Source organism: Lissotriton vulgaris, chromosome 1_1, assembly GCF_964263255.1.
Source record: "Lissotriton vulgaris chromosome 1_1, aLisVul1.2, whole genome shotgun sequence".
Classification (NCBI taxonomy): domain Eukaryota; kingdom Metazoa; phylum Chordata; class Amphibia; order Caudata; family Salamandridae; genus Lissotriton; species Lissotriton vulgaris.
In genome coordinates this window covers 594483389-594510768 of record NC_141685.1, presented here as the reverse complement: position 1 = coordinate 594510768, position 27380 = coordinate 594483389, and the positions used below count along the sequence as shown (strand labels likewise).

General features: G+C 43.6%; 1 protein-coding gene across 2 annotated transcripts in view; it reads left to right on the top strand.

The window, feature by feature from the left end:
* Nucleotides 1-27380, top strand: part of MCOLN3 (mucolipin TRP cation channel 3) — a 426432-nt gene that overhangs the window by 154905 nt on the left and 244147 nt on the right. For both annotated transcript variants that reach the window (XM_086936329.1, XM_086936328.1), the window contains exon 3: nt 14472-14639. In XM_086936329.1, the coding sequence (XP_086792455.1) occupies nt 14472-14639 (168 nt within the window). The remainder of the gene's footprint in view (nt 1-14471; nt 14640-27380) is intronic.

The following is a 27380-nucleotide window of genomic DNA, read 5'->3' as shown; positions in this document are numbered from 1 at the left end:
TGCAACTTTCTGTGATGTGCACACAGAATACATTGCGCATGTTGTTCTCTGTAATTTGCATGCACCAACATACGTTTTAAAATCACAGAGTCTCACAAATTAAGGAGAATTTGCCAAGGTGCCAGTGTTTCATGAGGTTGTATTACATTATTCAAAACTGCAGTATTACATGTATATTTTAAGTAGTACAGTTAGCGGTGTACACACTCTACCATGCGATTTGACCCGATTTGCGGACATTTCACCATCGGGGCAATCACTGAACACATTTTCAATACCCGTGTTTGACAAGCAGTGATGGCAGTTTTTGTTTTATTTTACGGGGCTGTCCTAACCCCTCCTGTGCCCCTGCCTCACTCCCCACCCTGCCCATGGAAATTTTGCCACCTCCAACTACAGTGCTGTTTGATTAAGGGCTGCAGTGCAAGCAGCGAACTGTTTTTCAGAAAAATAAATGCTTACCATTTGACCTTTCACCGGGGGAGAGGCTGTGGGTTAATGGCCAGAGCCGCCAACTTTAGAGCTGAGGAGCCAGGTTGTTGTATTTCTATCTAGGACACTAATTCGATATTCCCGATTCATGCCCTTATGTGGTTATAACTAATAATATCCTTATAAAGGCATAAGAATCATATCCATACTTAGTAATAGCCCATGCAGTCCAAAACACAGCAAGGCTACTCCCATAGATTCCTAGAAAGCACAACGCGTTCTTTAAACAAACCAAGCCTCCAGCAGCCCGGGAAAACCCCCTGCTTTTGTTTTGATTTGCACAAGAACTCCTAGAGTCCAGAAAGAACTGTTAGTTCTCGGTGACGTCTTATGTCCAACCTTACGTCAAACCCGGCACCTTTCAGGTATAAATATACCAACGTTGCCTTAAGCAAACACACAGAGGTTGGGAGCAGAGCGACGTTCTACTTGCTTGGGAGCCCAGCTGTTATGAGAGCTGACGGAAACCGCTCCTCCCCTTGACGCACTGAGAGAGACGCCGTCTTTTTCTCCAGTGGAGAAAATCCAGCTCCGGTGTTCCCAAGTCACCGTTGCGGGTTGCTGGGAGATTGAGTCCTGAGAAGCGAGATACAAGACCTCCTTCATTCTATAACCAAGGTACGGAGCTGATTAAAACCTTAGAGAGAATTCTTGATTCCGATACTTGGCAAAACCTAACTTAACTTAAAACTGCAACTTACTTACTCCTTCCCACGTATTAGGCTTAGGTCAGGTACACCGGGGTAGGCGTATCTTAGAAGCACCAGTTGAGTTTGTTAGTCAATGTTTTTATGTATGTATATATTTTATCCATTTTAAAGTATCATATGGCTAAGAAACCATATCAATGCTTTTACAGTATTATTTCATAATACTTCTTTTACTGTACGCACTTTACTTTATGATAAGTATTGCAATTGTGGCAATTCATTTCTCTTGCATGAGAAAGAAGACTGCTCAATAAAATAACACCTTTTATTGAAAACGCCAGTCTCTCTATTTCTCTGCAATCTGGTGGATCTAAGCATGCACGACTGACTGAGTGAAATAGTTGTTTTCACACGACTCTGGAGATACACTGTTTATTCTGGGGGAGCAAAGTTGTCATGTTTATGCAGTTGTCAGAAACTAATCCCTTCTTGTCTAAATCAGGATGGTTAACCCTTTCCTGAACATTCGAGAAAGTTTCTAGTGGCCTCTGAGCTAGCTGGCAAAACTAATTAAGTCTAACATAGTCAGTAGAGACCTAGATGACCTCAGTCCTACGTCTACACTGCTGTTTTTGTTATTCCAATGCGCAGAGCCTATTAGGAATATAGGAACTACACTACAAGGTAAGAATCGAGCCCTGTGCATCTGAAAAATGAATGTGTCCTTGTATAATGTAACTAGTGTTCATTGTTGAAGTTAAGGCTTGACAGGGCTCGTAGGCCTGCCTGGCGGTGAGCAGTTCAGACGCACACATGAGTTGGTGTCTGCTCAACTAGTGGTCACATGCAAACCTAGCCCTTTTATTTATACCCTCGGGCCGAGCCCGGCTACGAGGGGTGCCTGCAGACACAATGTATGAGAGAGGCTTGGTGGCTCTACACGTCCTTCCCTTTTTTTAGTTATCAAAGAACAAAGACAACAATAGAAAAGAAAACAGGTATCAAACAAATGTCAACATCTAAAGTCTCTGAGTCTCTGGCTGGGAGCCAGATTAGGCCCCAACAGGTAATGTAGACTTCTTGGCTCTCCAACAGGATCGCGTTTATCGTTGACACTGGCAGCCAGTGCACTTCCCAAGGATCCACTGTGGAGCCAGGGCCACCCCATCTTTCCTGCTGCATTCTGGTGTCGCTTCTTCCGTAGACTGTGAAGGAGGCATCGGGCTCAGGCTGTCTGCCATGGTCGGAAATTCATTGCCACTCTCCAGCCCACTTTCTTCTCATCGTGGGGTGTCTGCATGGGCAGTATCAACAGGTGTGGGTTTGAACCAGGACACATTCCTCACCACCATGTGCCAACCACGCTGGGCAGGTGTCATTGTGCCATCTACCCTTGTTACCATCCACACCTCTGGTTTATAAGGAGTATGAAACTTCCACCATGGGTGGCGATCTTTAAGCACAACACAATTCTTTACACGCAGCGCCAGAGTTTTCGCTCGCCGATCTCTGGTGGCTTTCTCGTTTGTCGCCTGTTGTTTCTGTTGTGCTTTTTCTATTTCTAGACTGGGCGGCACAAACTCATTGTCCTCTGGGAGGATGTCCTTCAGTTGTAGTTAGAGCATAAGAGTGGCAGGGGCGCATCCAGTCATGGATTTAGGGGTTTGTCTGTATGCCACTAGGAACTGAATCAGACACTCTTCGGCATCTTGGCACTGATCCACTCCGATCCAGAGGGCTCGATTCAATGTCCTCATAAATTGCTCTTCCTCCCCATGGCTTGGGGCCACTGCGGGGTAATTTGACAGTGTTTGATCGCCCTTTGTGCTAGAAAATCATGAAAGTCCTGTTCCTGGAAAGGGGGTCCATTGTTGGACTTGAATTCTTCCAGGATTCAGGGCAGTGCAAATGTTTTTTCCAGTGCAGGCTTCACATGGACAAACGCTGTGGATGGCACCAGCTCTACTATGGGAAATTTGGAGAACAAGTCCATGAGTATTACAGTGTTTTGCCCATCTGGAAAACTCCCAAAGTCTATGCTGACTTTTGTCCATGGAGTCAAACACGGTTCCACCGTCAGCAAGGGTGCAGGAGCAGGATCGCTGCTGGTGATTGTACAGGGATGACATTGTCGTATCTCTTCATCAACTGGTTCATCCATGACCAGGAACCACACTTTCATGCTTAGTCTTGCCTTGGTTTTCGCAACTCTTTGGTGACCCTGATGGGCGAGTGTGACCATTCGACTGCAGAGGCTTTTTGGGACGACTATGCTTTTGCCTCGTAGAACTAAGCTGGTGCTGAACCTCCGCTGGTGCTCAATTTGTGCCACACTCTTCAGAGCTGGCTGCACATGTTCTGTTCGTCGGGCACCAATGACTTGGATCCATCGAGGAACCATCACCACTGCCCTCAAGCCAGGGTCTCCTTCACCTTTACTAGGGTATTGTTCGCATCCGTGGCACTTCTTATGTCCTATCTTGTTATTGATACCGGGCAGGCATTGACCTACACCATACTTATGAAGCACTCCATACGCTCTTCATCAATCATGATTCCTCCTGAGTGGCCTGGTGACAGGTGTCGTGACAAGAGGTCAGCAGGATTGTCAGTCCCTGGTCTGTAGATGAGCTGGAAAGAGTACACCTGGAGCTGTACAGCCCATTCCTCTATCCTCGCTGGCGCCAGGCGAGACGAACCGTTGAACAAAGGTAGCAGCGGTTTGTGATCGGTCACCACTCAGAATTGGTGGCCACAAAGGTAGAGGTGGAAGTGTTGGCACGCCCACCTGATGGCCAATGCCTCCCACTCTATATGTGCATAGCAGGTCTCCCTAGGAGATAATGCCCGATTGGCATATGCGACTGGAACACAGGCTCCCTTTGTATTCTCTTGCAGGAGTACTGCCCGAGTCCTACGGGGCTGGCATCCACAACCAGTTCCGTTCTCTTCCTGGGAGGAAGCAAGCCATGGTGGGGTGGTCCAGCACTGCTTTCTTGAGGCTGTTGAAGGAACCTTCCTCCTTAGGGCCCAATGTCAATGGTACAGTGGTCTTCGTGAGCTGGCACAGGGGTTCTGACAGAGTGGCCAGACCAGGCATGAATTTCCCGCAGTATGTTACCATGCTAAGGAAGCTTTGTATCTCAGTTGGGTTCTGGGGAACTGGAGCATTGCGGATAGCTTCTGCCTTCCGTGGATTGATTTGGAGGCCTTCTCGTGAAAAGACGTTGCCAAAGAAATTGATGAACCCCTGGTAGAACGAGCATTTTGTTTGGTGCAGGGTCAGGCCGCAGTCCACAAGGTGTTGGAGCATGGCTAGCAGCCGGATATGATGCTCCTCAAGGCTCCGGGAGTATATGAGGATGTCATCACTTAGGTTAATCACTCCTACCAGGCCCGAAAGAGTCTCCTTGATAGCATTCTTGAACACCTCGGCTGCTGAGGAAATGCTGAAGCTGAGATAGGTGTACTGCTTGAGTCCCTCATGCATAGAGAAAGTTGTGATGTAGCGACTTTCATGCACCAGCTGGTGGTATCCTGAGTTCAGGTCTAATTTGAAAACCACTGGGCGCCGTTTAAGTCTGTTACAATGTTATCCACCGTTGGTGGTCACGTGTCTCTCTCTCCGGATGGCTCGGTTGGGGAGCCTCATGTCGACGCATAACCGGGTGGCCCCCGGCTGTTTGGCTTTTGGTACTTTCACCAGCTGGAAGACCCAGAGGGTGGGCCCTGACACCTTCTCGATGATGCCTTGGTTTTCTAGCCTGCAGCTCCTTCTCCATGAGGGGGCAAAGATGAAATGGAACATGTCTGTGCCTGAGTGCCATTGGCTTGAAGGTTTTCTCGATGTGGAGTGTCACCATGTGGTCTTTGAGTTTTCCAAGCCCCTGGTTATAGCTGCGGAACTCATTTAGTATGTCCTCTGCGTACTTTTCGTGGACATGCTTTGCAAAAATACCAACTCCAGACCGTCAGCGGTATGGCCTCCAAGCTGCGTCCCCTTCTCGACTTACGTGACGTGGAACTTGGTTTTGATGAAGTGTTCAGCACTGGTGACATCGACTTCAATCACTCCCATGAGTGGTAAGGGTTTGGTACCACCGTAGGTGTATATCTTGGCTGAGCTGGGGGAGTGAGGAGTGGCCAAGGGGAAAGTTTCTCATATTGGCTTGAATCCATTATGTTCACTGATGCTCCTATGTCTATCAGGGCTTGAACCATGGTATCGTTGACCTACACGGTGCATGTGGGCAGGGGATGGTTCTTGCAACCAGACCGTCCAGCAAACGAGATTATGAAGACATAGTTGTAGTGGGCAGCAGCTCCACACACCCAGGGTGTGTCGGTAGGGGTGGGGTCCTCCATGGTGAGGTGACGTAGGGTTGTGGTACGACCGCTTGATGTGCCCCCTCTGGACCGTCCGCATCCTCCGCAGCAGACACTGGCATAGTGATTAATCTTGCAACACTTGGACCAAGTCTGCCCTCTTGCCGGGCATCGTTCTTGTGACTTGTGGTCGAAACCACAGTATCCACATTTCCCTGCGAGTCTGCTGGGCGGGGTCTGCATTTGTGCTGGTACAGGGCGTCATTGCACCACATCCACTGTGTCTTCCTTAATGGGGAAGGCCCTTGGTGAGGGGGTAGCGGCATTACTTCGAAACCTGGCAACTTTCATTTCCTCCGCCCGGCTGTCAGACAGTTCATGGGAGCATGCCAAAATGAGGACCTCGTCCAGGGACATCCCTGGTTGACAAAGTATCTGGCCTCTCAGCGTGACAGACTTGCAACCCAGTATTATTTGCGCATGGATCTCCTCCAGTTGGACGATATTGTGCACGTGAGTGCAAGTCTCCTCAGCCTGTCATAGAACATGCCTACTGTTTCTACCACAGTTTGCTTGGCTTGCTGCAGTTTGAACTAGCCCAGGTTCATTTGGGGGTCAAAATGCCTTTTGAGGGCTGCGACTGCTGAGTCGTAGTCATCGTCTTCCCTGGTATCTTGCAGTGTCTCAAAGAGTTTGTAGAGTTCATCACCCCCAAAGTTCATCAGCAGAGAGCGCTTCACTGCCCCATCGGTCTCTCTCTCGTGCCTCTGAAATAGTGATTGAGATGTCCCAACCATAACTTATACCTGGGTGCGGCTGTGGCAGGGTCAGGGAGCTGGCTAAAGCGAGCATTGGCGTGACTGAGGCATGAGAGAAGGGTGAAGGTGGCCCTTGCACAGGCACTGCTTGGGGTGAGAGTCTCCCATGCCCAGCAGAACTTGGGATCCGTGTGCTCAGTGAACCAGGTGTGGTGTACAGGGTCCCAAGAGCCGGTAAACTGTCACACAGCTATTCACCTAGCCACTGACTGACCTGGAATGTGAGGGAGAATTCCCTTCCCTTCCTCCGTGAGCAGTCCAGAGAGTGGGTACGGCAGAGTGATTCCCCTTGGTCCTGCCGGCTCTGCATGTTCATTACAGGGCTTCTAGGTGCCCGGGAAGTCAACTACTGGTGTATCTTCAGTGTGGTGCTTAAATTTGAAATCTTTATTCTCCGTATTGCTCTTGTTTTTGTTGTTTAGATTCACTTTCCAGGCGGGGGTGGGGTCACTGCCCCACTAAGCCACAGATTGCCAGATGGTTCCCTGACCGTGATGAAGAGCAGAAGAGCCATGCCCCTCCGCATCGTGATGTATGTGGGCCTAGAAGCAGGGAACAGGCCACAGATGAGGGATGGCTGGAGGACACTGCAGACGTTGCACTGCCACAGCGGGGCATCAGTAGCAGTGTGCAGGAGAGACGCAGGCCGCAGACAGCAGGCACACACCGCCGATCAGGAGAGCAGTGCGGTTGCCGGAGCAAATAACACCGAGGCTGCCATGATGGTGCATGCGGCAACCTGGCAGGTGCGAGGACCAGCTTCAGGTGAGTGTGGAGGCAGGAGGGAGGGTGGGGGTCTGTGTCTCCCTCATTGCCAGTGTTGAAGGCAAGGCTCAACAGGGGTTGTAGGCCTGCCTAGCAGCAAGCACTACAGACGCACACAAGAATTGGTGTCTGCTTAGATAGTGGTCACATGCAACCCTAGCCCTTTTATTTATACCCTCGGGCCGAGCCCGGCCATGAGGGTCACCTGCAGACACAACGTAGGGGAGAGGCTGCTTGGCTCTCTACACTCATGTCAATACTTTGGCTAGAGTTTCTGCTATATAAAACTACAAAAAAATGAAAACGCTTTTACTGAACAAAAGTTAACCACCAAGACCGTGGAAGAAATAAGAACCATTTATAAAGTATCTGTGTACCACAGAATGTGACAAGATGTCTGCAGATAGACGTAATAACATCTTTTTAAATTGTTTAGGTTCTGAAGAGAATGAGGCATTCATGTCTTTAGCTCCCAGTTTGCCAGGCAAATGTCAAAGCAAACTAAATGCACTTGATAAAGCCATGATGCTTGTGGAAATGAAAATCAAGCCTACTCCCAATATAGCTTTTGAAAAATTCACATTTCACACCAGAGTCTTAAAGAGAGAGCAAATCTTTTGATGAGTTCCTAATGGGGTTGACAGCTCTGCCTATGTCCTGCATTTTTTAAACCATGACAGGCTAGAAGACAAGGGATCAATTTATCACCAATATGAGGAGTTGAGGACAATATTTTCGGGTAGGAGAGCCATCTCTTAAAGATGCCATAACTTCAGCAAAAGCAGGCAAACAGTCTGAATCTTGGATGCAGTTTTTGAATAAAGACAGAGTGAAGAAAAAAGATACACTGAAGTGTGAGTGTGAGTAACTGGCCACAAAGTGATGAGGTTAACTTCCTGTGCTCCGGCGGGAGATTAAAAGCATGACCTTCCGCCTGAGCCTCCCCATCCGATACCATCCAGCAAACGATAAGGGCCTGGGGAACACTGTTGAACCCTGATAAATCTCCTCTGGACCCCCCCAGTACTGAGTACTGGGTCCAGAGCAACTAACAGCACTGGTTTTTGCAGTCAGCGACCGATGGCCACAGAGACTCGTGCAGCCCTCAAGATGGCAGAGGAGGGCTGTGATTAACGGCCAAATGAGACCCATCGTCACTGGTGGACTGGCTGTAGCATGCACCAGGCATTTCCCCTGTGGGCTGCCAGGGTGGAGGCCAGTTTTAAAACCCTGGGGGGGGGGGGCATTTTCTGTTACTAGAGGCCAGTTTTGCATAGCTGCAATATCGGTCGCTGTAACGAAAGCAACTACATTGATTTCTATATCCACCCCCTGGCTCGCGCGGCCGGTCTGAATCAATTGCCAGGACTGCTTTGCATTCCCAGTCCAGAGGCCTGCTGCAGAGAGAGGCCCATAACCTGAGACTAGTTGCAGGGGCGATGGAGTAATGAGAGTGTCCCCCCAAAGGTGCCCAGTGCTGCTATGGGTACTTGAGCCTGAGCCCGATAGGATGCCTGACTTCGTAGCATGGACTAGCCTACCCTGAACGTCAGCGGCTCAAAGTGGAGGGACAAAGGAGGCACCGCAGCTTATCATGGAGGTCACTGTGCTCATGGAAACCTCAATGGCCTGTGCTGCACTCCTGCCTGCCCGTGTGGCAACGTCCAAGAAGCTGTAGGGGGGCCGCCCCCTTGGAGGGGTGTCCCGGAGCAGGGAGTGCGGACGACCTCACTTTCCAATCAGACAGATGGGGGAGCGACCCTAACAAGCATGAAAGGCCAGCAGCTGAAGGCGATCTGGCAGGTAATAGGAGCATGTAGTTGAGACCCAACAACAACGCCAAGCGGCACACTACAGCCTGACCGTCCCCCACTGCCTCAGTCTCACCCACAGTACCGAACCAATTCCTCCTTTCCTCCTTTCACAAACTCCCCTATACCGGCTATGGAGCCTTCATGCCCCACAGTGTCGATCTACCCCTCTTCCCACAGCTGGAGCCCAGCACAAGCTCAAGGACAGCCCTGGGCTCCAGAAACTCGCCTTCGCCCACCACCACCCGGCCTTCTACCCCTACTGCCATCACCAGCTCGGGGATCCCTCCAGAACCAAGTTCACCGCCCATGAGTGCAACAGCACTCTGAAGCCCTAGATGAATGAGCACTGTAAGAACCCCAGCAATGGCTATGGCGAGAAGATCATGCTCTCTAAATATGTAATATAAAATTGTCCAACTCTAATCGCTTCAACTCTTCTTAAAATGTAATCTTGAGCGAATTTGAAATGTGTATATATGTAACTCTAACCACTAGTATCTGTAGAAGACATGTATTTAATACTCTTCTTATGTTTATTTAGAGTTAATCTGTTTCTATCCTTTATGTAATTCATGTACTCTGAAGTCTTTATGTAATGTACAAGGTTCTATTTTAAAGTGCTCTGACACCTACGGATAAAATTTGTGCTACATAAAAAAACGCATAAAATAAAAAGAATGAAAGCACATTTTTTTTAAATGGAGAAGAACAATGTCTGCTATAAATGTGATAGTTTGTCACATATGGCTAATTATAAGTTATGTCCTGCAGTTGGAAAAGATTGTAGAAACTTAGGAAAATATGGACACTGAATGTGAGAAGTCCTCTAATAGTAACAGATTCTTAAGGATTAAACTGGGACCCCTTACACATGTCTCGGGCCTGAACACCCTGTCAGTAGTTAGCTTTTGATATCTGAAAATTTTTTATCAGCTGCATGCATATTGTAGATTTCCATATGTGGCTATTGATTATCACTTACATCAGCCTGAGGTCACATTTGTTGTAATTAAAGTATTCTCTAGGGCAGGTTCTCCCGACCCCTTAGTTACAGAGAGGTGCATTCAGTTGTTGGGAAACGCCACAAATACATTTCTTAGGGTTCATGACATTAGACTTTTTGCCACTGTTCTAAATCCTGTTACCAGTTGGAGAGGTCAATCGTATCATCAAAGACAATGTTGTTAGGTCTTTATAAAAAGGTCTGGATTGAAAAGAGTAAATGATTGAGAAATTGAAACAGCTGTTAAGTCTCGTCATGATGAAAAGGGGAAAGTAAGTAGGACTTACGTGAAGATGAGTGATTGTGTGCACATACTTAAACTTCACCATTTGTAAAAAGGAGCTTCAAATAATAGTAATCCAATTAAAGTGGTCAAAATCAACAGGAACAGTGTGGTGACTCATGATGAACAAGTGTGGATTGTCAGAGAGCCAGTCGGTGGAAAATAGTTTGTGGTGACCATCTTTTGAGTCAGATGCTTTCATTGTTGGTTATGGATGTTTAATCACAGTTCCTAGTATGAACCGATTCAGGAGAATTTAGTATGTGATACCGACATGGTGAGACCTGATTAATTAAATCTAGTGTTTAGTAATGTGACTTTGTAATGTCACCAATGTTTTCAATTGTCATTCTGTTAATGATTCAGTTGGGCCCAAGTTAAATTCTCTGAAAGAATTTGAACTCTCCCACATAAGTTGAAAGACTTTGTTTAAGTGTTTATTTTTGAAAGGGAGAAGAAGTGCTATATTTATTTTCACTTTACTGTTATTATAATACTATAGCCTTTTCTTCATTATTAGTCAGGTTCGCTCTTTATGCCCCGGGACATCTGTCTGGCTTGAGACATGTGTTTTTGCCTCGTTCTCTACTTTCTTTGCATTGTTTATTACTGCATCTCTTACAACTGCATTATGTTTGTGTCAGGGTGTTGTGCTTGCGAATATACAAATAAAGCTCTTTCATATCTACTGACGGGTAGCGCCTTATCTTTCAAACACAACCCCGGTGGGCAAGAGGGCTAATGGGGAGAAGTAATTAAAAAAAGATATTGTTGAGAAAAAACAATCGAGTGCATGAAGTCACCCGCAAATTTTAACAAGTTTGCCTCTTTTTTTATTGTAATGTTTTATTTATAAACAATAAACTGGAGCTATAATACTATACATGGGTGAAAGAAACTACAAAATACAATCTTAAGTAACAAATTAAAAGATAATAAGATTAGGGTACTACCTAAAATATTAATTATCTAAATATTTTAATACAATAATGAGAAAAGAGAGAAAGGGGTGAAAGGAGAAGAGAAAACAAAAACGGAGAAAGGAGAGGAAGGGAGAAGAGTTATCAAGTGGGAATTAATATAAAGAAGAGTATGTAGACAGACAGGTAGTAAAAGGTAAACAAAGTAAATCAGACTTAATTTTTTGGAGATACAGATGAAAATCAAACAGTAGAAATTTTATGTTCGCCACAAATAAGATACCACCATGTTAGCATGCCTATTTTGGAATTATATTTCCAACAAGTAAGAATAAATACAGGAGCAACAAAAAGGTCAAACAATTTCAACTTCAGCATTGTCATGAAACTCCATGAAACTCAACTGGCATGAAGTCAAGAAAAACATTTTAAATTGATAAGGGGATACAAAAATTTTAAATCTTGGAACATTTGGTCCACATGGACTTCCAAAATATAGGACGTCAGGGCAATGGTATATCAAATGTGATCATGTACCATTGGTGGAAAGGTATTACCAGCAGAGAGGAGAGGAAGATGGGTTGATTTTATTTATAAATGCTGGCATCCTAACAGTTCCATTATATAGAAAAAATAAAGATTGAGTAATATTAGCAGCTCTAGAGGTGGAAGACATTTTATGCCATAATTTGTCCCATTTTTTAGATGAAAGGGTGATGGAAAGGTCTAGTTCCCAAGCTAGTTCAATTGGGGATTTAGGTCTTTCAGAGATAGGAGTAGATAAAAGTGTATATATAAAAGAAGCTTTAAGATTAGAATCAAGAGAGATGTTGTATAAAGTAGTTAAGGGAATAAATGGAGTATTGTTAGCAGGAAAGTTTTTGAATGAAAGAAATGATTAAACAGCTTGTGATAATTGAGAATATTGAGATAAACAAGAAGAGGATTAGTCGTATTGTATTAAAAGGTATAACCGAATTATGGGATACAAGCTGATGGAAATCTAGAATATTCTTCTCTTTCAAATGTTTGAAGTAGAAGGATTTATGGCGAAATACCACCAATGAAAAACTGAAACTGATTGAAGACCAATTGATCAGCATGGAAGGTAAAATGTCCGAAATCGAACAACGTATATGTAATCTTCAAGACGTGGCTACTAAAATACCCTTACTAGAACAAGACATTTTGAAGCTTAAACTCCATACTGAGGATTTAGAAAATTGTTAGAAAATTGTAACAGAAGGAACAATCTTCGGCTGTATGGACAACCTGAAAATGTTGAGGGTCTGGATCTTCTTTCTCTTTTAAGGAAATTTTTGTCTGACCTTCTCAACCTTCAATTTTCGACTTCCCTCAATATCCAGTGGGCCCATCGTCCTGATCATCCTCAACATCAATCCAACAAACCACGTGGTATTATTTTTCTTTTTCTAGAATTCACTGACCTGATGCATGTATTAAAAAGTTCCAGAGAAAAACGCTGTATTATCTGGTCTGGCCATAACATCCTCATCTCACAAGATCTCTCCAATGCTACCAATGCTAGACGTAAAGAATTCCTAGCTCTCCGTCCACAATTAAGATCTATGAACATTTGTTATGGCATCTTGCAACCTGTCTTTCCAAAATTACTCATGAAGGTGTCTCTCGCTCATTTGAGGATCCATCTAAACTAAAACACTTTTTGCATTCTATCACTAAAATACCTATGGACACAAATGCTCAATGTTCTTAAATTGTTAAACTAGTAATGCTTCACAATCCATTAGTTCTTGTTGCGGTCTTTGTTATATATATTCGTATTCAATTACTAACTCTAATAATATTGTTGCTGGAGATTTTAATAATTGGCTCGATCCCTTTTCTGATAGGAAATCAGATTATACATTTTAACCTGATAAATCTCATAAAGCATTTCAAACTGCTATTCCCTCTCATCCACTCTATGATGCTTGGAAGATTAGTAAACCTGATAACTATGAATTTACGTTCTTCTCTAATGTTCATTATACTATGTTTCGCATTGACTATGTTTTGATTTCTAAACCTTTACTTCCCTTGCTCCAATCTTCTGAGATTGGCTCTATTTATATTTCTGACATGAGAGAAACCAGAAGAGTAGCAATGATGGCAAGATACAAATTTGATGTCTCCATCCATGAGGGTTTAGTGCAACTCAAGCAACATGTTAAGCAAAAGACGGATAGGGGTAATGACATTCCCTATTCCTTCGCAACATTCGCTTCTAACATCTAAGAAGGAGCTTACTAGAGCCCGCCATCATAAACGTTTGCCGTCATAAAGCAGGAGGTGCATTCAGTATGAGAGATGTTGGACAAGGTCTTTAAGTGGCCTAAAACTACTTTGTAAGCTCTGTGAGGTGATGAAGCTCAGCTATTAGCCACGATCCTGTCTAGCGCTTAAGCCACACCCATACAGAAACATATTTTTGAAAGCTGCTTACGTTGCCAGTTACTGTGCGCTTTAAGTACTGAAACAATCAAGCTTGCTGGAGGGTCTTCACAGGCAAACTGCTCACTAAGTCACTTCCGCTCATCAAGGAATTGGAAAAGACGCAGAAAGCTTTTGAAAAGCAGGCAACAGAGGGAAGCACCAGGTGTAGCTTGAAATGTAGACAATTGGCTCTGCAGGGAGCAAAGCGTCAGTGTACATCCTTAGGAGAAGTAGTGCACACGCGTGGAATGTGATACATGCAGAAGATATGCAGAGCATGTCCTGCCTTGTGGTGCCCCTCCAGTCCCCTGTAACTATGAATTACCACTCATTTAATATAGCATTGTTTCTGAAAAGCCCCAATTATGAAGCCGGTTTGCCATCAAGTGACCCGCATCTTTTTTCCTCAAGGTACGCGGGCGCAGCACATACAAAATGGCCGCCGCTCGCGTCGGGAAGACGAAGGCCCGGTCGAATCAGCCGTATTGTGAAATGTAGACTCATCCGCTACCACAAACAGGAGCCTCCATACAACAGGAGGTATATTCAGTGCTGAAGATGCGGGATGAGGTCCTTAAACGGCCGGATTCTCCTTTGTGAGCTCTGTGAGGTGACGGAGCTCAACTAACAACCACCACCTTGTCAAGCGAGTAAGCCACCACGCCCAAGTTTGCCTCTTTATGACCTATATAATTAGTGCTTTAAATGTATGGCATTATATGTAAATGTATAGGCTAATTTCTTTGAGCCATAGGATAGCTTTTGCACAAGTCGCTGGCTTGAAATATCACTTACCTTACCTTGATGTGCTTTGTGAGTATCTTTTATCAATGTTAGTCGGTCCTTTCAATTGTGTTGTTTTGTTTATAGCTTTCTTTTGTGGGCTCCGCTAATATGTTAGACAATCGAAACCCTAACCTTGTACTTTTCTGCCATTTTCTAGCTGGTTTCATTTGGAATAAGCAACGAGATGGTGGAAACTTTCAAAAACGAGAACACCTTGGCATTTAAACACCTATTTCTGAAAGGATATGAGGAAAACCAGGATGTTTCCTATGCCGTGTACAGACAAGCAGATGTTTATGATCACATATCATATATTATAAACCAGGTAACAATATCTAATGTAATATTATTGGATGCTTTTTAATTGTGAGTCATTTGTTGAAATCTGATTTGCAGACTTTTAATCATGTTACCCTAATGTAGAAGTGAATAAAAAAATGTGCTTTTTTAAGAAAAGAACGATACGAATCAAGACATAATGTTTGTGGGCCAATTTCAAGGAGAAATGTCATTGACCAGCCGCATACATATTAAGATACTAGTTTAAGCCCATAAGCAAGGTAATATCAAACCACGAAGGGTACTGAATCATGTGTTTGTTGTAATTAAAATAGCAGCGACTCCTACAAGAGGACACTTGAATATAGTGTTGGCTTGACTTTGGCACTAGACTCGTGTGAGAGAGATGCACTGGTCTCCTTGAGTCCTTCAGCTGTGTTATATCTGGGGGTATCCTAAAGTTGTTAGTAGCACAACATCCCTCACGAACACTGTCCATTAATATAGAAACAAATCAAGGACTCTCTGTTTGGAAATAGAAGGAAGTGACAACCATGCCTGTTATTCTCATTTACATAATGATGTCATCACAAGGAAGGACATTCTTCAGCATAGGATTGGGAGGCGAATTCAAAGATCATATAGAGAAAGAAGCGAGGAGGAGAAAAAAGTCGCAAGTAAGTTATAAACAATACAGTGAGACTAATGAGAGTAAGTAAGTGAAAACAGGGTCACACTTCACTTCAAGATCATTGAGCTTTTATATTATATATTGATTTTCAAGAGAACATATGTAAAATCCTTCACAATGCCATCTAGTTTACAAGACCTCTGTGAATTGCACATACCAAATTTCATGGGGAATTATTGAGTTGCTCTTTTTAGTGTGTGTAATAGGATCAAACATAAGGGCATGATGTAGCTTCAAATTATGTTATACAGTTGAAGTTCACCCACTTGCAGTCGGGGAGGGTTCTTCACAGATTATATGACAACTTCCAATAAAAAAGAAAAAACACATTATTTTAAAAGTAAGATACTGAGGAATCGATTGAGCTGAAACACATGTCATGGTTCATAGTAAAACATCGCCTGTGAAACAGTGGTTACTTTTGTGGCTCCCTTGGGATTTGAAAATGGGGGTTTGAAGAGTTCTCTCGTGTGGAATTCAATTTTGATTCAGGTATTGTCTGGAAGCTCGTTTATGTATAATGTTTCTAATCCTTATCTAGAACTAAGGGTGGATTAGGGAATAGTTTTGATATGAAAGTTTATCTAAATGACAGTCTATCATTAAGATAAATAAAAGTGGTCACCTTAGTGGCAAGAGTTAGCAAACCTTGTGGAAGGAGCTACTAAAATTGACAGAAATCCTACCGAAGGATGACATAGAAACCCTCTTGTGCAAATAGATGGAAAATAGTTCTTTTGAAAAAGTTCATGCCACTTCTAGTGTAATGTTATTCATCATTGCTATAAATGGGATAATTGGGACTTATACAGGGCATGCTGTCCAGAGTCCTCTCCAGCTACTTTTCGTGAGACAGAACTTCTCAAATAATTTACAAATGGAGTCCTGACTAAGTGTTTGATGGAGGAAAATGATAGCCAAGTTGGAGACAGCATCCTTCAGATACATGCATAAAGTAAGCGTCCAAAGATTTCAGCCATTTTGTCAATGACAGGTAGTCCAGCAAAGGTACACGCACATTGGAAAGTTTCCTTGAATCATTCACTGAATCAAATCACTGAAGTATTTTATTTCCCCTGAATGTTTTCCTACCTTACCAATGGCAAAACAGGTTTCCTGTCTCACCAATGGCAGAACAGGTATCCTACCTTACCAGTGGCAAAATGGGTTTCCTAACCAGTCAATGGCAGAACTTGTTTCTACCTTACCAATGACAGAATGATTCTCCTACTTCATTATGGCAAATTATTTTATTAGAGGTTGAAAGAGTTGTTTATCTTACCAATGGAACAAGTGTAGAGATGTGCCATCCATATATATATATACAAGTATAATGAAACCGAAAAACAATGAATTCAGCTAAGATCAGGATGGTCACGTTTGAAAGCCTGAGACATTGCCGCCCTTGTATGCACTTTAGTATATCTTCACTATTTATTATCACGTGGTGGTTAATAAATGAGAAGAAAATGAGTATTTAAATGTGGATTCTTACTGCATGATCGCTATGTGAACAAGGGTATTCTTTACCCGAAACGCGTCATGCTAGAAGTGATCTAGAAGAGATAATAAACCTTCTTTGAATACGTGCAAGTTGCTTGGTGGTCCGCAATTCTGTGGTGCTACACCGGAGAGACAGAAGCTGTGTGGATATCAATTGCGGACGTTTTTGGTTGCTTTCGCTCCATGGACCCCGCCGTGGAAGTTGGTGGCCGCCCTCAACCTATTGCTGCTGCGAATCCGTAAGGAGAATTTTGGCTGGTTGAACCCCCTGCGAGCTGACCGAAAACACGCCGAAGATCAAGGACGCCAACGCTTGAGTCGGAGGACCCGCGGAGGCTTGTCCACGAGCTCGGTGAGTGGGAACAGCTATCGGCAGGACAGGGCATTAAGCAGCGTGTGCAAATTGAAGGTTTCTCTTCACGAGCCATTGTATTGGAGGTGCTGGCTGTAATTAACATTTTCACTTAAAAGCAAACATGTTAAACGACGCAGTACGAGAGCGTGAAGTCAATGCGGATGCATTGTTTGATAATATCTCTAAAACAAGCACTGGTAGTACAAATGTGAATAAAAACAACGAAGGTGCAGATAAGGATACAAACACGCTATTAAAAAACTTGGAAAAGAAACTGAAGGCGGAAATAACAAAATGGTGGGAGCATAAGTCGCTCACTAAGTATGCTGAGGCTGGAAGACTATCAACGGGGGCAAATATACACATTTGCGAAAAAATATGACAATATATGCAAATTAAAAGGAAAGAACTCAGTAAAGCCCAACATTCTGCTGACCGGTCTTGCGAATACAAATGAAGAAGGGGCCGACACAGATGCAGATTCGCTAACAAGTGGATCCAGTGTTGATTCAGCAAGCACCAGTACAGATCCCAACTTTGTTATCCTGAGTTTGGAAGAGGAGGTTGATTTTTTGGTGGAGGCCCGGATGAAAACCCTGAGACCGCGGAACGACAAAAATCGGGTCGGAAAAGGCAGGACACCATCAGGCGGACAAACCGGAGGAAACGCAAGCGGGAAGCCCAAAAGAAAGCAAAATTATTGGCACAAGAAATAAGAGCGGATGAACTAACAGTAGTCAATCTAACAACAATGACACTGACCAAAGCGAAGGAGCAACTCTTAGCGTTGGGCCTTAATTACTGTCCAAATACCAACTTTAATTACACCATTTCACGCATTGATCTCTTTCTATTTATAAGAAAGTTAAAATTAAAGAAGTTCTTTGCTCTGAAAAATGTGTGGGATGAAAAACGAGGGAAAACATCTACTGTGCCAGGGTCTCACCTACAAGCATCAGAAGTACCTACTCTATGGGCCCTACATGAATTGAGTAATGAGGGAAGAAAATACCTTGCAAATGTCGACACAAACCAGGATAAAAGAAATGGACTTATTGCAAAAAGTTGCTGGGGAGAGCCTATTTAAACCTAAGTCATCATTTATCCCCTTAATGCCAAAAGACGCTATAGATGTGTTTCATGACCGAGTCACCGAAGAGATTAAAAAATTGAATTGCCAAATAAATTGCAAGAAACGCAAATTAAACCAGAGTCAAATCCAGTTTAACAATCTGATGGAAAAAATTAACAAAAATCCAGGAGTCATCGTGAAAAAATCCGATAAAGGCGGAAGCATTGTTTTATGGCCTAAAGACCAATATAACAGGGAGGCAATGCGACAGTTGGACAATGCTGATTGCTATGAGAAGATAACCCTGAAGGCCTACAATAGGGCAAAAGAGAACATCAAAAAGGAACTACAAAGTTGGAAACGGGAGGGCCTGATTACGAGTGAAGAATTCAACTTCATGTTCAATGCCCATCAGGAGATGCCGTTTCTACATTTACTACCCAAACTACACAAAGGAAAAGTTCCTATACCAGGACGCCCAATAATATCTGCTATCAACAGCATGACGGAGCAAGTGGGCCAATATATCGACTTTTACTTGCAAGACCTGGTCAAGACAATGCCGTCATATTTAAAGGACACAGGTGATTTTCTAAAAACGAATTGACAATATTCCTTGGACTGATGACTTAATGTTGTTGACTCTAGACATAGAGTCATTATATACAAGTATCCAACATGAGTGTGGTTTAAGGGGCATTGAACATTTTTTAAACACTCGCCCAGCAGAGTATGTATTGTATAATAAGATGCTTATGTCCTTGATCACTTGGTACCTTAACAATAATTATTTCTCCTTTGGCAAGGAATTGTTCAGACAGAAACAGGGTGTGGCGATGGGGACCTGCTTTTCCCCGAGCTATGCTTGCTTGCACATAGGGTTCTGGGAGAGGCAGGTCCTCATGGTTCAACACAAGGAGATATTTGAACAAAGGGTCATTTTATGGCTTCGTTTTATTGACAATGTTTTTATAATCTGGAAGGGGGATAGTCAGAGTGCAAACAAATTTTTAGATTTAAATCAACACAAATGATTTTAATTTGCACTTCACATCACATAGCAGCACAAGTACAATTGAATTTTTAGATGTACGAATACAGGCTGTAAACAGCCAACTGACTACCACTGCATTCAGGAAACCAACGGCAGGGAATGCAATTCTTCATGCCACTAGCGCACACCCCAAACATCTGATCGCAAGTATCCCCTATGGGGAGATCTTGCGATTAAAGCGTATTTGCAGTACACCTGAAGAGTTTGAGAGATGCCAGAATGAAAGCCTAGAAAGAATTAAAAGAAGGGGCTACACAGATGACATCCTAACGAAAGCCACACTAAAAGCTAGTGAAAGACCCAGATCTGAGCTATTGCCAAGACCCAGTGGGGTGGGAAAGGAGACTATTGAAAATAATGAGGCACCGAGATTGATCACTACGTTCAGTAGACAAGAGCGCAAAATTAGAACGATTTTAAATAATAATTGGCCAATAGTGCTAACTGATTGCATTTTGAAGGAAAGTCTACCCGAGAAACCTAGTGTTACCTTCAGAAAATGTAAAAACATGGCCGCTTACTTATCCAAAACCCAAGCAGCAGGGGCTCCTGCTGCTACGTGGTTACCTGTCAGACAGGGTTTTTTCAAATGCGCTACCTGTCGGGCATGCAAATTTGGTGTAAACACCACCAAATATAGCACACCCTTGAGGAATCATGAACAGGAGATCAAGGGCAGTTTCGACTGCCGCAAGGAATTTGCGGTTTATGTACTCACGTGCACCTGTGGGCTTAGATACGTGGGTAGTACTAAGAACCAGGTGCACGTGAGGATTTTAAAACATATCAGAGCAATCATAAACTGCGACCCTGCCTACCCAGTGGCGAGACATTTTAACGCAATGCATGACAAAGATATTAATGGTCTGTCATACTTTGTCATTGATTCGGTCCCTGTGCCCAGGAGGGGTGGAGACAGAGATAAACTTTTAAGGCAATTGGAGACGAAATATATTTCAAATTTAAACAGTAAGTCTCCCAATGGCCTAAATAACACGGAAGCCCTGCACACATTCCTTTAAAATTCTCTTTGTGTTTTAGAGGGGATATAAAGCTACACTGTATATGTATAGCATGATTCACAAACCCAACAGTGCTTGTTTAAAAACCAATAAAAACTAAAATACAATAATAAAAATAACGTCCTGTTGAGCAGATTTGCAGATAGGTTTTCTGATCAGTTATCAAATTTGGAGGAATTAAAAATATCTTTGAAAGGGGAGGAACTACATGAATTTGTACTAGAATTCCCCCAGAATGGAACATAAACGCTAGGGCATTCACATCTCTTTTTTAATTATTACTCATGTCTTTATTATTAGCACTGAGCACTTTAGGTAATGGCTAAGTAAATTATCGTAGTTGAGTAAGGGTGGTTTGACATCCGGGACCGGATGTCAGCTTTGATCCAATGACAACTCATGATATGTTTTTTAAATGTGAACCTGTAGAAAATGTGTAGAAATCGGTAAAAGTACAAGAGCAGCTGATGCTTGGTATATTTGCACATATGCGACTGCACTTAGGCAGTAAATTTGCACAAAACATTGCGTCATTTTGCACATGTTTGTTTCAGCATTCAAGCTGGCATTTTTTTTCTCATGGTTTTTACAATTATTATGAGACGGTCTTTTTTAAAGTAAAAACTATTTTTTAGGACATGTTCTCCAAATTGTAAATTGTGTGTATATAATATGATGATTAACTATTTATTGTCGTATTTATTATGTATTTATTGCATAATGTTGCACATAAAGACATTGCATTAATGCTGCTGTAACTGGACATACAAGTATAATGAAACCAAAAAACAATGAATTCAGCTAAGATCATCAAGGTCACGTTTGAAAGCCTGAGACATTGCCGCCTTTGTATGCACTTTAGTATATCTTCCCTGTTAATTATCACGTGGTGGTTAACGAATGAGAAGAAAATTAGTATTTAAATGTGGATTCGTACTGCATGATCGCTATGTGAACAAGGGTATTCATTACCCGAAACGCGTCATGCTAGAAGAGATAATAAACCTTCTTTGAATGCGTACAAGTTACTTGGTGGTCTGTGATTCTGTGGTGCTACACCGGAGAGACAGAAGCTGTGTGGATATATATATATAGGTTTCAGGCCTTATATAGTTAGGAATTAGCATTTAAAAAAACATTGAAATTGCTCCTATATAGTTAGTTGTACTAACTATATTTCGCGCACCCGCAATCCACTGCTGATGATGTCACATATTACATCATTCATGACATGGTCAGTGACATCACTGATTACATCTCAAATGACATCACTGATGACATCATCCACGTGACCATCACATACACCTTTTCATGCACTAGTAAAATCTTTCATCACTCTTTGTAAAATACAGAGTATGATATTTGAGATTGTTAAGTCCGGTTTGCGCGCTATTGAATTTCAAAATCAGGTATGCTTCTTTTTGAAGCAAAATCCGTTCGACATTGTGGCATTGATTTGCAGATTTTACTGTGAGTAAGACGGATCACTTGAAGTCATGCTCATCATGTCCCTTTTCTAAGAAGTGCTCTACCATGGGAGCTGACATAACTTTCTTCTTGATTCGGGACCGGTGCTGACTGATCCGATGATTAATCTGCTGGCTAGTCTTCCCAACATACATTTTCATGCAAGGACACAGTATCGCGTAGACCACATTTTTGGTCCTACAATTAGAAAACTCCGTATGTGACCATCTAACTCCTTGATGTGTAAATTCCTTGCCTTCGATTGTATTTGGGCAGGCTACACAATTCCCACACTTGTGGTGGCCCTCAATTGGTTTCAAATTCCATTGTGACAGCAAGTCGCTTTTTGGCTTAGGTGTTGCAAGATCAGCTCTGACCAACTGTTGCCCAATACTCTGATTCTTTTTATAAGCAAAAATCGATTTGGGAAAGGGACGATCAATTCCTTCTAAAAGGTGCCAATTCTTCAGCACAGCCTGTCTAACTTTATGTGTGTCAGGACAAAACGTAGTGACGCACACAAGTTTGTCTAGCGGTGTGCTTTTCTTGACCTGAAGTAGGCATTCTTGAGGCGTATATCTAGCTCTTTTGAATGAATGTTTCAAGAGTTTTTTTGGATACCCTCTTTCTTGCATGTCGTAGCAAAAATTGTGGGCATGTCTGTCGTAATCATGAATGTCAGAGCAATTCCTCCTATTCACCTATTCATTAGGCAACAATGTAAACGCTTAGCTTTAATCAACCAAACCCTGATTTTTCAGATAAAATCGCCTTCCTACAGAAAACGATTGATCCCTTTGGTTCCTCGCACTCTGACAACAAGTCCTACAAGCCTTCACCACCCCATAAAAAGAGCCTGGTATGTAGATTCTATCCATGCACAAACTAGTAGTATATGTAGCAACTTTAGAATAGAGGTTTTCATTCAATCAAAATAGTAAAACGCTTTTTTCTTTGCATCTTTCAGGCACAAAGATTAAAAGCCCTGATGAGAGCCCAGGGACGCTTGTCCTGGTCTCGAAACTCGTCGGCAGCTTTGGTGGAATAGAGCATTATTAACAAACAATACTAGGATTAGCCAGTCAAGACATTATCAATTTCGAGTCATTCAGTTGACCATATTCCCCATTCTTTCGATTTGTTTCATTCATTGATTCTATATGTATATGATATTGGTGTTTTGTTATGTATTAATTTCTTTGTAGGATGTTTGATGTTTTATATATTATTTTGACATTGTTTGTTTCTATGTCTATCAAACCAATTGTACAGTGATGTAAATACTGAATGTACAGTCCGTTTCCTTTCTGCCTATCAATGTTAAAAAAGATACTTTAAAAGTTAAAATAATTGGCATTGAATATGCATGCCTGGTTGGAATGTAATAAATATTTTTCTAACCTAAAAACATTTTTTCGTTTAAGTTAGTGTGGTTTAGGCAATTTGTGTGCTTTATGCTTTCCAGTGAAAGGCATGCTGGTTGGCTGCCACTGTCTGTCAACACTCCAAACCAGGAAGTGTTGGCAGCCATCTTGGGCCTCGGTAGAACCAAGGCACAAGAAAGCAGTGAAACAAAGGTGCAAAACATGCAAAGGGGGCAGGGTAGAAGCCCCCGAACCCCCTAGGCCTGCTCTGGGGGTCCCACAAGGACCCCCCAGGCTCCAATTTTTTTTTCTGGTTTTCCCCATGGTACCTGTAAGCGTACATGGCATCGCACCCAGAGGGTACTCTGCGAACTTAAAAAAAAAAGGGTTTTTTTGCCCTTCTCGGTCCTCCTACGCCCCCCTGAGAAAACCTAGGGGGTCAGGGGGTATCTACCCTGCCCCCTTTTAGAGTTTTCCCCTTTTGTTTTTCACCTCTTGTGTCTCGATACCTACCGAGACACAAGATGACGGACTCTCCGGACTGTTTGGAATGTTGACAGACACCCGAGAGCCAATCAGCTTTCCGCTCGCGCACTTCCGTGCCGCGCCGGGTGCGCTTACCGGTACGCGTACCGGTAAGCGCTCGAAGCGCGCATATAGTTATATATGTGATTTTTATGGTAATTTTCACAAAAACCACTGGCACAATCTTCTGCGTACCAGTCCCTACAATTTTGCAAAGTTTGGTGTAATTCTATTCAGCGGTTCGGGCTGCAGCTGTGTCTGAACGTCCTATGGAAATTAACATGGGGAAAACAAGTTTTGGGACCCCCCTTTTTTCGCGGCCCCCGCATGACGAATCCCCCCGAAACTTCCAGGGAAGGAGCGGAGCGGAGCTGGCCTAAAACACACACACACATATATATAAACTAAGGTTACAAGCAGGGACGTTATAATTAGGCTCAGAATTCACTCATACAAAACAATAGAGATTGATCAATTATAGTAACCTGAACTAACTATAACTTACGCCCCCCCCCCCCACAATGCACTGATTATGGCCTCACATATTACATCACTGGTGACATGGTCAGTGACATCACTGATGACATCATCCACAGAACCACTCATACCCCCATACAGTCTCTCATACACTCACTCACACACCCACAGAGCCATTCGGATACTTATTCACATATCCATGCAACTTGTCACACACCCACTCACTCCTCCATGCAATCACTCACATACCCACTCACTCACCAATACAGCCACTCACACAACCATTCACTCACTCATACAGCTACTCATACAACCCCTTACTCATCCATACAACATAAATAGCCATACAATCACACACTCACTTAATCAATCATACAATCACTCAGACAGCAAGCCACTCACCCATGCAGCATTTCAACAAACCTATTGACACACCCATACAACTACTCATACAACCACTCAAAGGCTTGGAATGCCCTTCCTTTAGCCCTCAAACAAAATACAAACCTGTTGGCATTCAGAAAAAATCTGAAAACACGGCTCTTCACCCTCTAGCTCGGGAGGCTAAATCTCAAGGAGTTACCACTTCAGCTCCAGGACACCGGTTGGTATTAGCGCTCTTTATAAGTGTTATAAATAAATAAATACACATGCAATCATTTTCAAACCCATTCAGTCATACCTACAAACAGCCAGACAACCACTCACTAATACTTACAGTCACTCATACAGACACATACTGTCCAATACAGCCACTCATACTCCCACTCAGTTAACTAAATACCCACTCAAACAGCCACTTACTCACAATTCATCCACGTACACATCCCCACCTACTCACGATACAGCCACATACACATCCACTCACTGACTCATACAGCCACTCACAATCCCTCAGTCACCCATGCAACCAAGCTACTCACATACCTTCTCACTCACCCATACAGTCAATCACTCACCCATACAGCCACTCACCCACATACCCAGTCACTCACCAATACAGCACTCATACAGCCACTCACTCACACAGCTAATCACACACCCACGTATTTACCCATACAGCTACTTACGCCTCCACTTATCTACCCATACAGCCACTCACACAACCACTCAAGCAGCCATATAGCTACTTATTCTATTTCCTAACAATAACGTCCCCATAACCTTTGTTTTTATTTCACTGAATTTCTAAGTTTTTTTATGTTACGTCTCTGAGGGGGTCTCTGTGAGTCAGTGCATAAATTTCCAATTGGGTCTATGAGTAGGGGTGTGAGAGAGTATAAGTGGTTCTGTAAGTAAGTGTATGAGTGTGTGATTGGGTGTATGTGTATGAGTGGCTCTGTGAGTCGGTGAATGAGTGTCTGAATGGGTCTGTGCATGGCTGTGAGAGTGTCTGAGTGGGTATGTGTGTGCCTGAGTGGGATTGTGAGTGGGCATGAGAGTGTCTGAGTGGCTCTGTGAGTGGGTGCATAAGTGTCTGAGTGGGTCTATGCATGCATTTTTTTTAAAATAATTTTTATTGCAGACAGAAAGTAGAAAAAGCATACAGCTGTACATACCGATGTGACTGCCCGTCCTCCCAGCCATATACTACCCATCAACAATCATTACACAGCCTTAAAGCCCACATCCCGGAGGCTGTGCGGCGCAGGGACCGGTAACACTCACCCCTGGCAACCGCACAGGGAATAGCAGGATCTTCATTCGGTCAAGTATCTGATCTTTTCGAATATTTTCTCCCCCCCAACTACCAAACTACAGAGAAATCCACGCTGTATGTCACCTTGCATGTCCTAACTCACATAAACTCCAAACATCTTCTTCCATCTCCACCCTCTCAAGTATCTCACAAATGTTTTGGGGTACCGAGACCCCCCAGGTGGGCCCAGTTCAGCACGTCAACATCCCTCCTCCCGAGCCTGGTGCCCACTCACACCGCCCCCTCATATCAACACCTCTAACAGCCGCGTCTTTTCCTTACCCCCTCTATCCCACCCCCCACTTAACTGCAACTGGTGTGGGCCTCACTTAGATTAAAGATCTGTTCCAATACTGAGATCATCTCGTCCTCATTCCATGTATAGTGTATTTCCCGGAAGTGCAATGCAGAACCCTACAAACTCATTCGTCCTCAGGTTCTAAGCTGTTCTTAAATGTCTGTACTAAGTCTTCCCACGCTCTCGCCATCTCTAAGCACTTTTCAGTAGCTGTGCAGGTTGCCTGCCGACGTCTAAGCACTCCTTCACTACTGGCCCATTTGCACATCTCACTCGCCCATCTCCTAACAGATGAGCCCTCCTTTGACTTCCAGTGCCAGGTTATCTCCCTTTGCGCTAGCATAAGTCCCAGGTCAATAAATGTACTGGATACCTTGGTCTTCCTCGTATGGGGGAACCAAAGCAGCAGGCAAGTTGCCATGTCGTACTCCACCTGCCTGTCCGTAGCTTCATTTAGCAGTTCCCCTATCTCCGCCCAGTAGCACCCCCATTTGGGACAGTCCCACAACATATGCTCCAACTCTACCTCGGGCACCAAACATCGGGAGCAAGCCGCATCTTGTACTTGGAAATATTTCTTCATTTTCCCCGGGGTGAGGTATGCCCTGTGCAACACAAAGTAGTGCACCTGTTGGAAACGCGCATTTCTGCTCCCTTTCCACGTCCTCTTTAGTATTTGGGCCCAAGTCACATCCGATATGGGTTTCCCCACATTCTCTTCCCACTTCTGCTTAAGTGCCTCCAATGGTGTCAGCCCCTCCTGCAGCAAGCGCGACTGCAGGCAGGTAACCGCCATGAAGGTCCCCGCCGCCATCACCACATATTGGCAGGCCAGCGTGGTCTTGGGTTCCAACTGCCCTGATTTCCAATGTTTGTTCATGGCCGATACCACAGCCATGTGCAACAGGAAACTTCCATCTGGAAGACCAAACTGGTCCTGCAGTGCCGGGAAGGACAACAACTCCCCTTCAGCATACAGGTCACCCACCACCTGAAGCCCCAATTCCTCCCATTCTATCAGTCTCGACCAGTCCCCCCCCATGTGGTAGCGCCGTCAGCATGCCCAAGGGGATTTCAGGCGCATATGGATGGAGCACCCCTGCTTTCCGCTGACTCCTGTTCCAACACAGCCTCAGGGTTTTTTCTTCCCATTTCAAAACAATAGAGGAAGTATAGAGGAATTGATAGAATCTCCCTCCTTGTAGATCTACATAAACAAAAGGATTCTATCAAAAAAAGTGCAAGTGTAAATTTTATGGT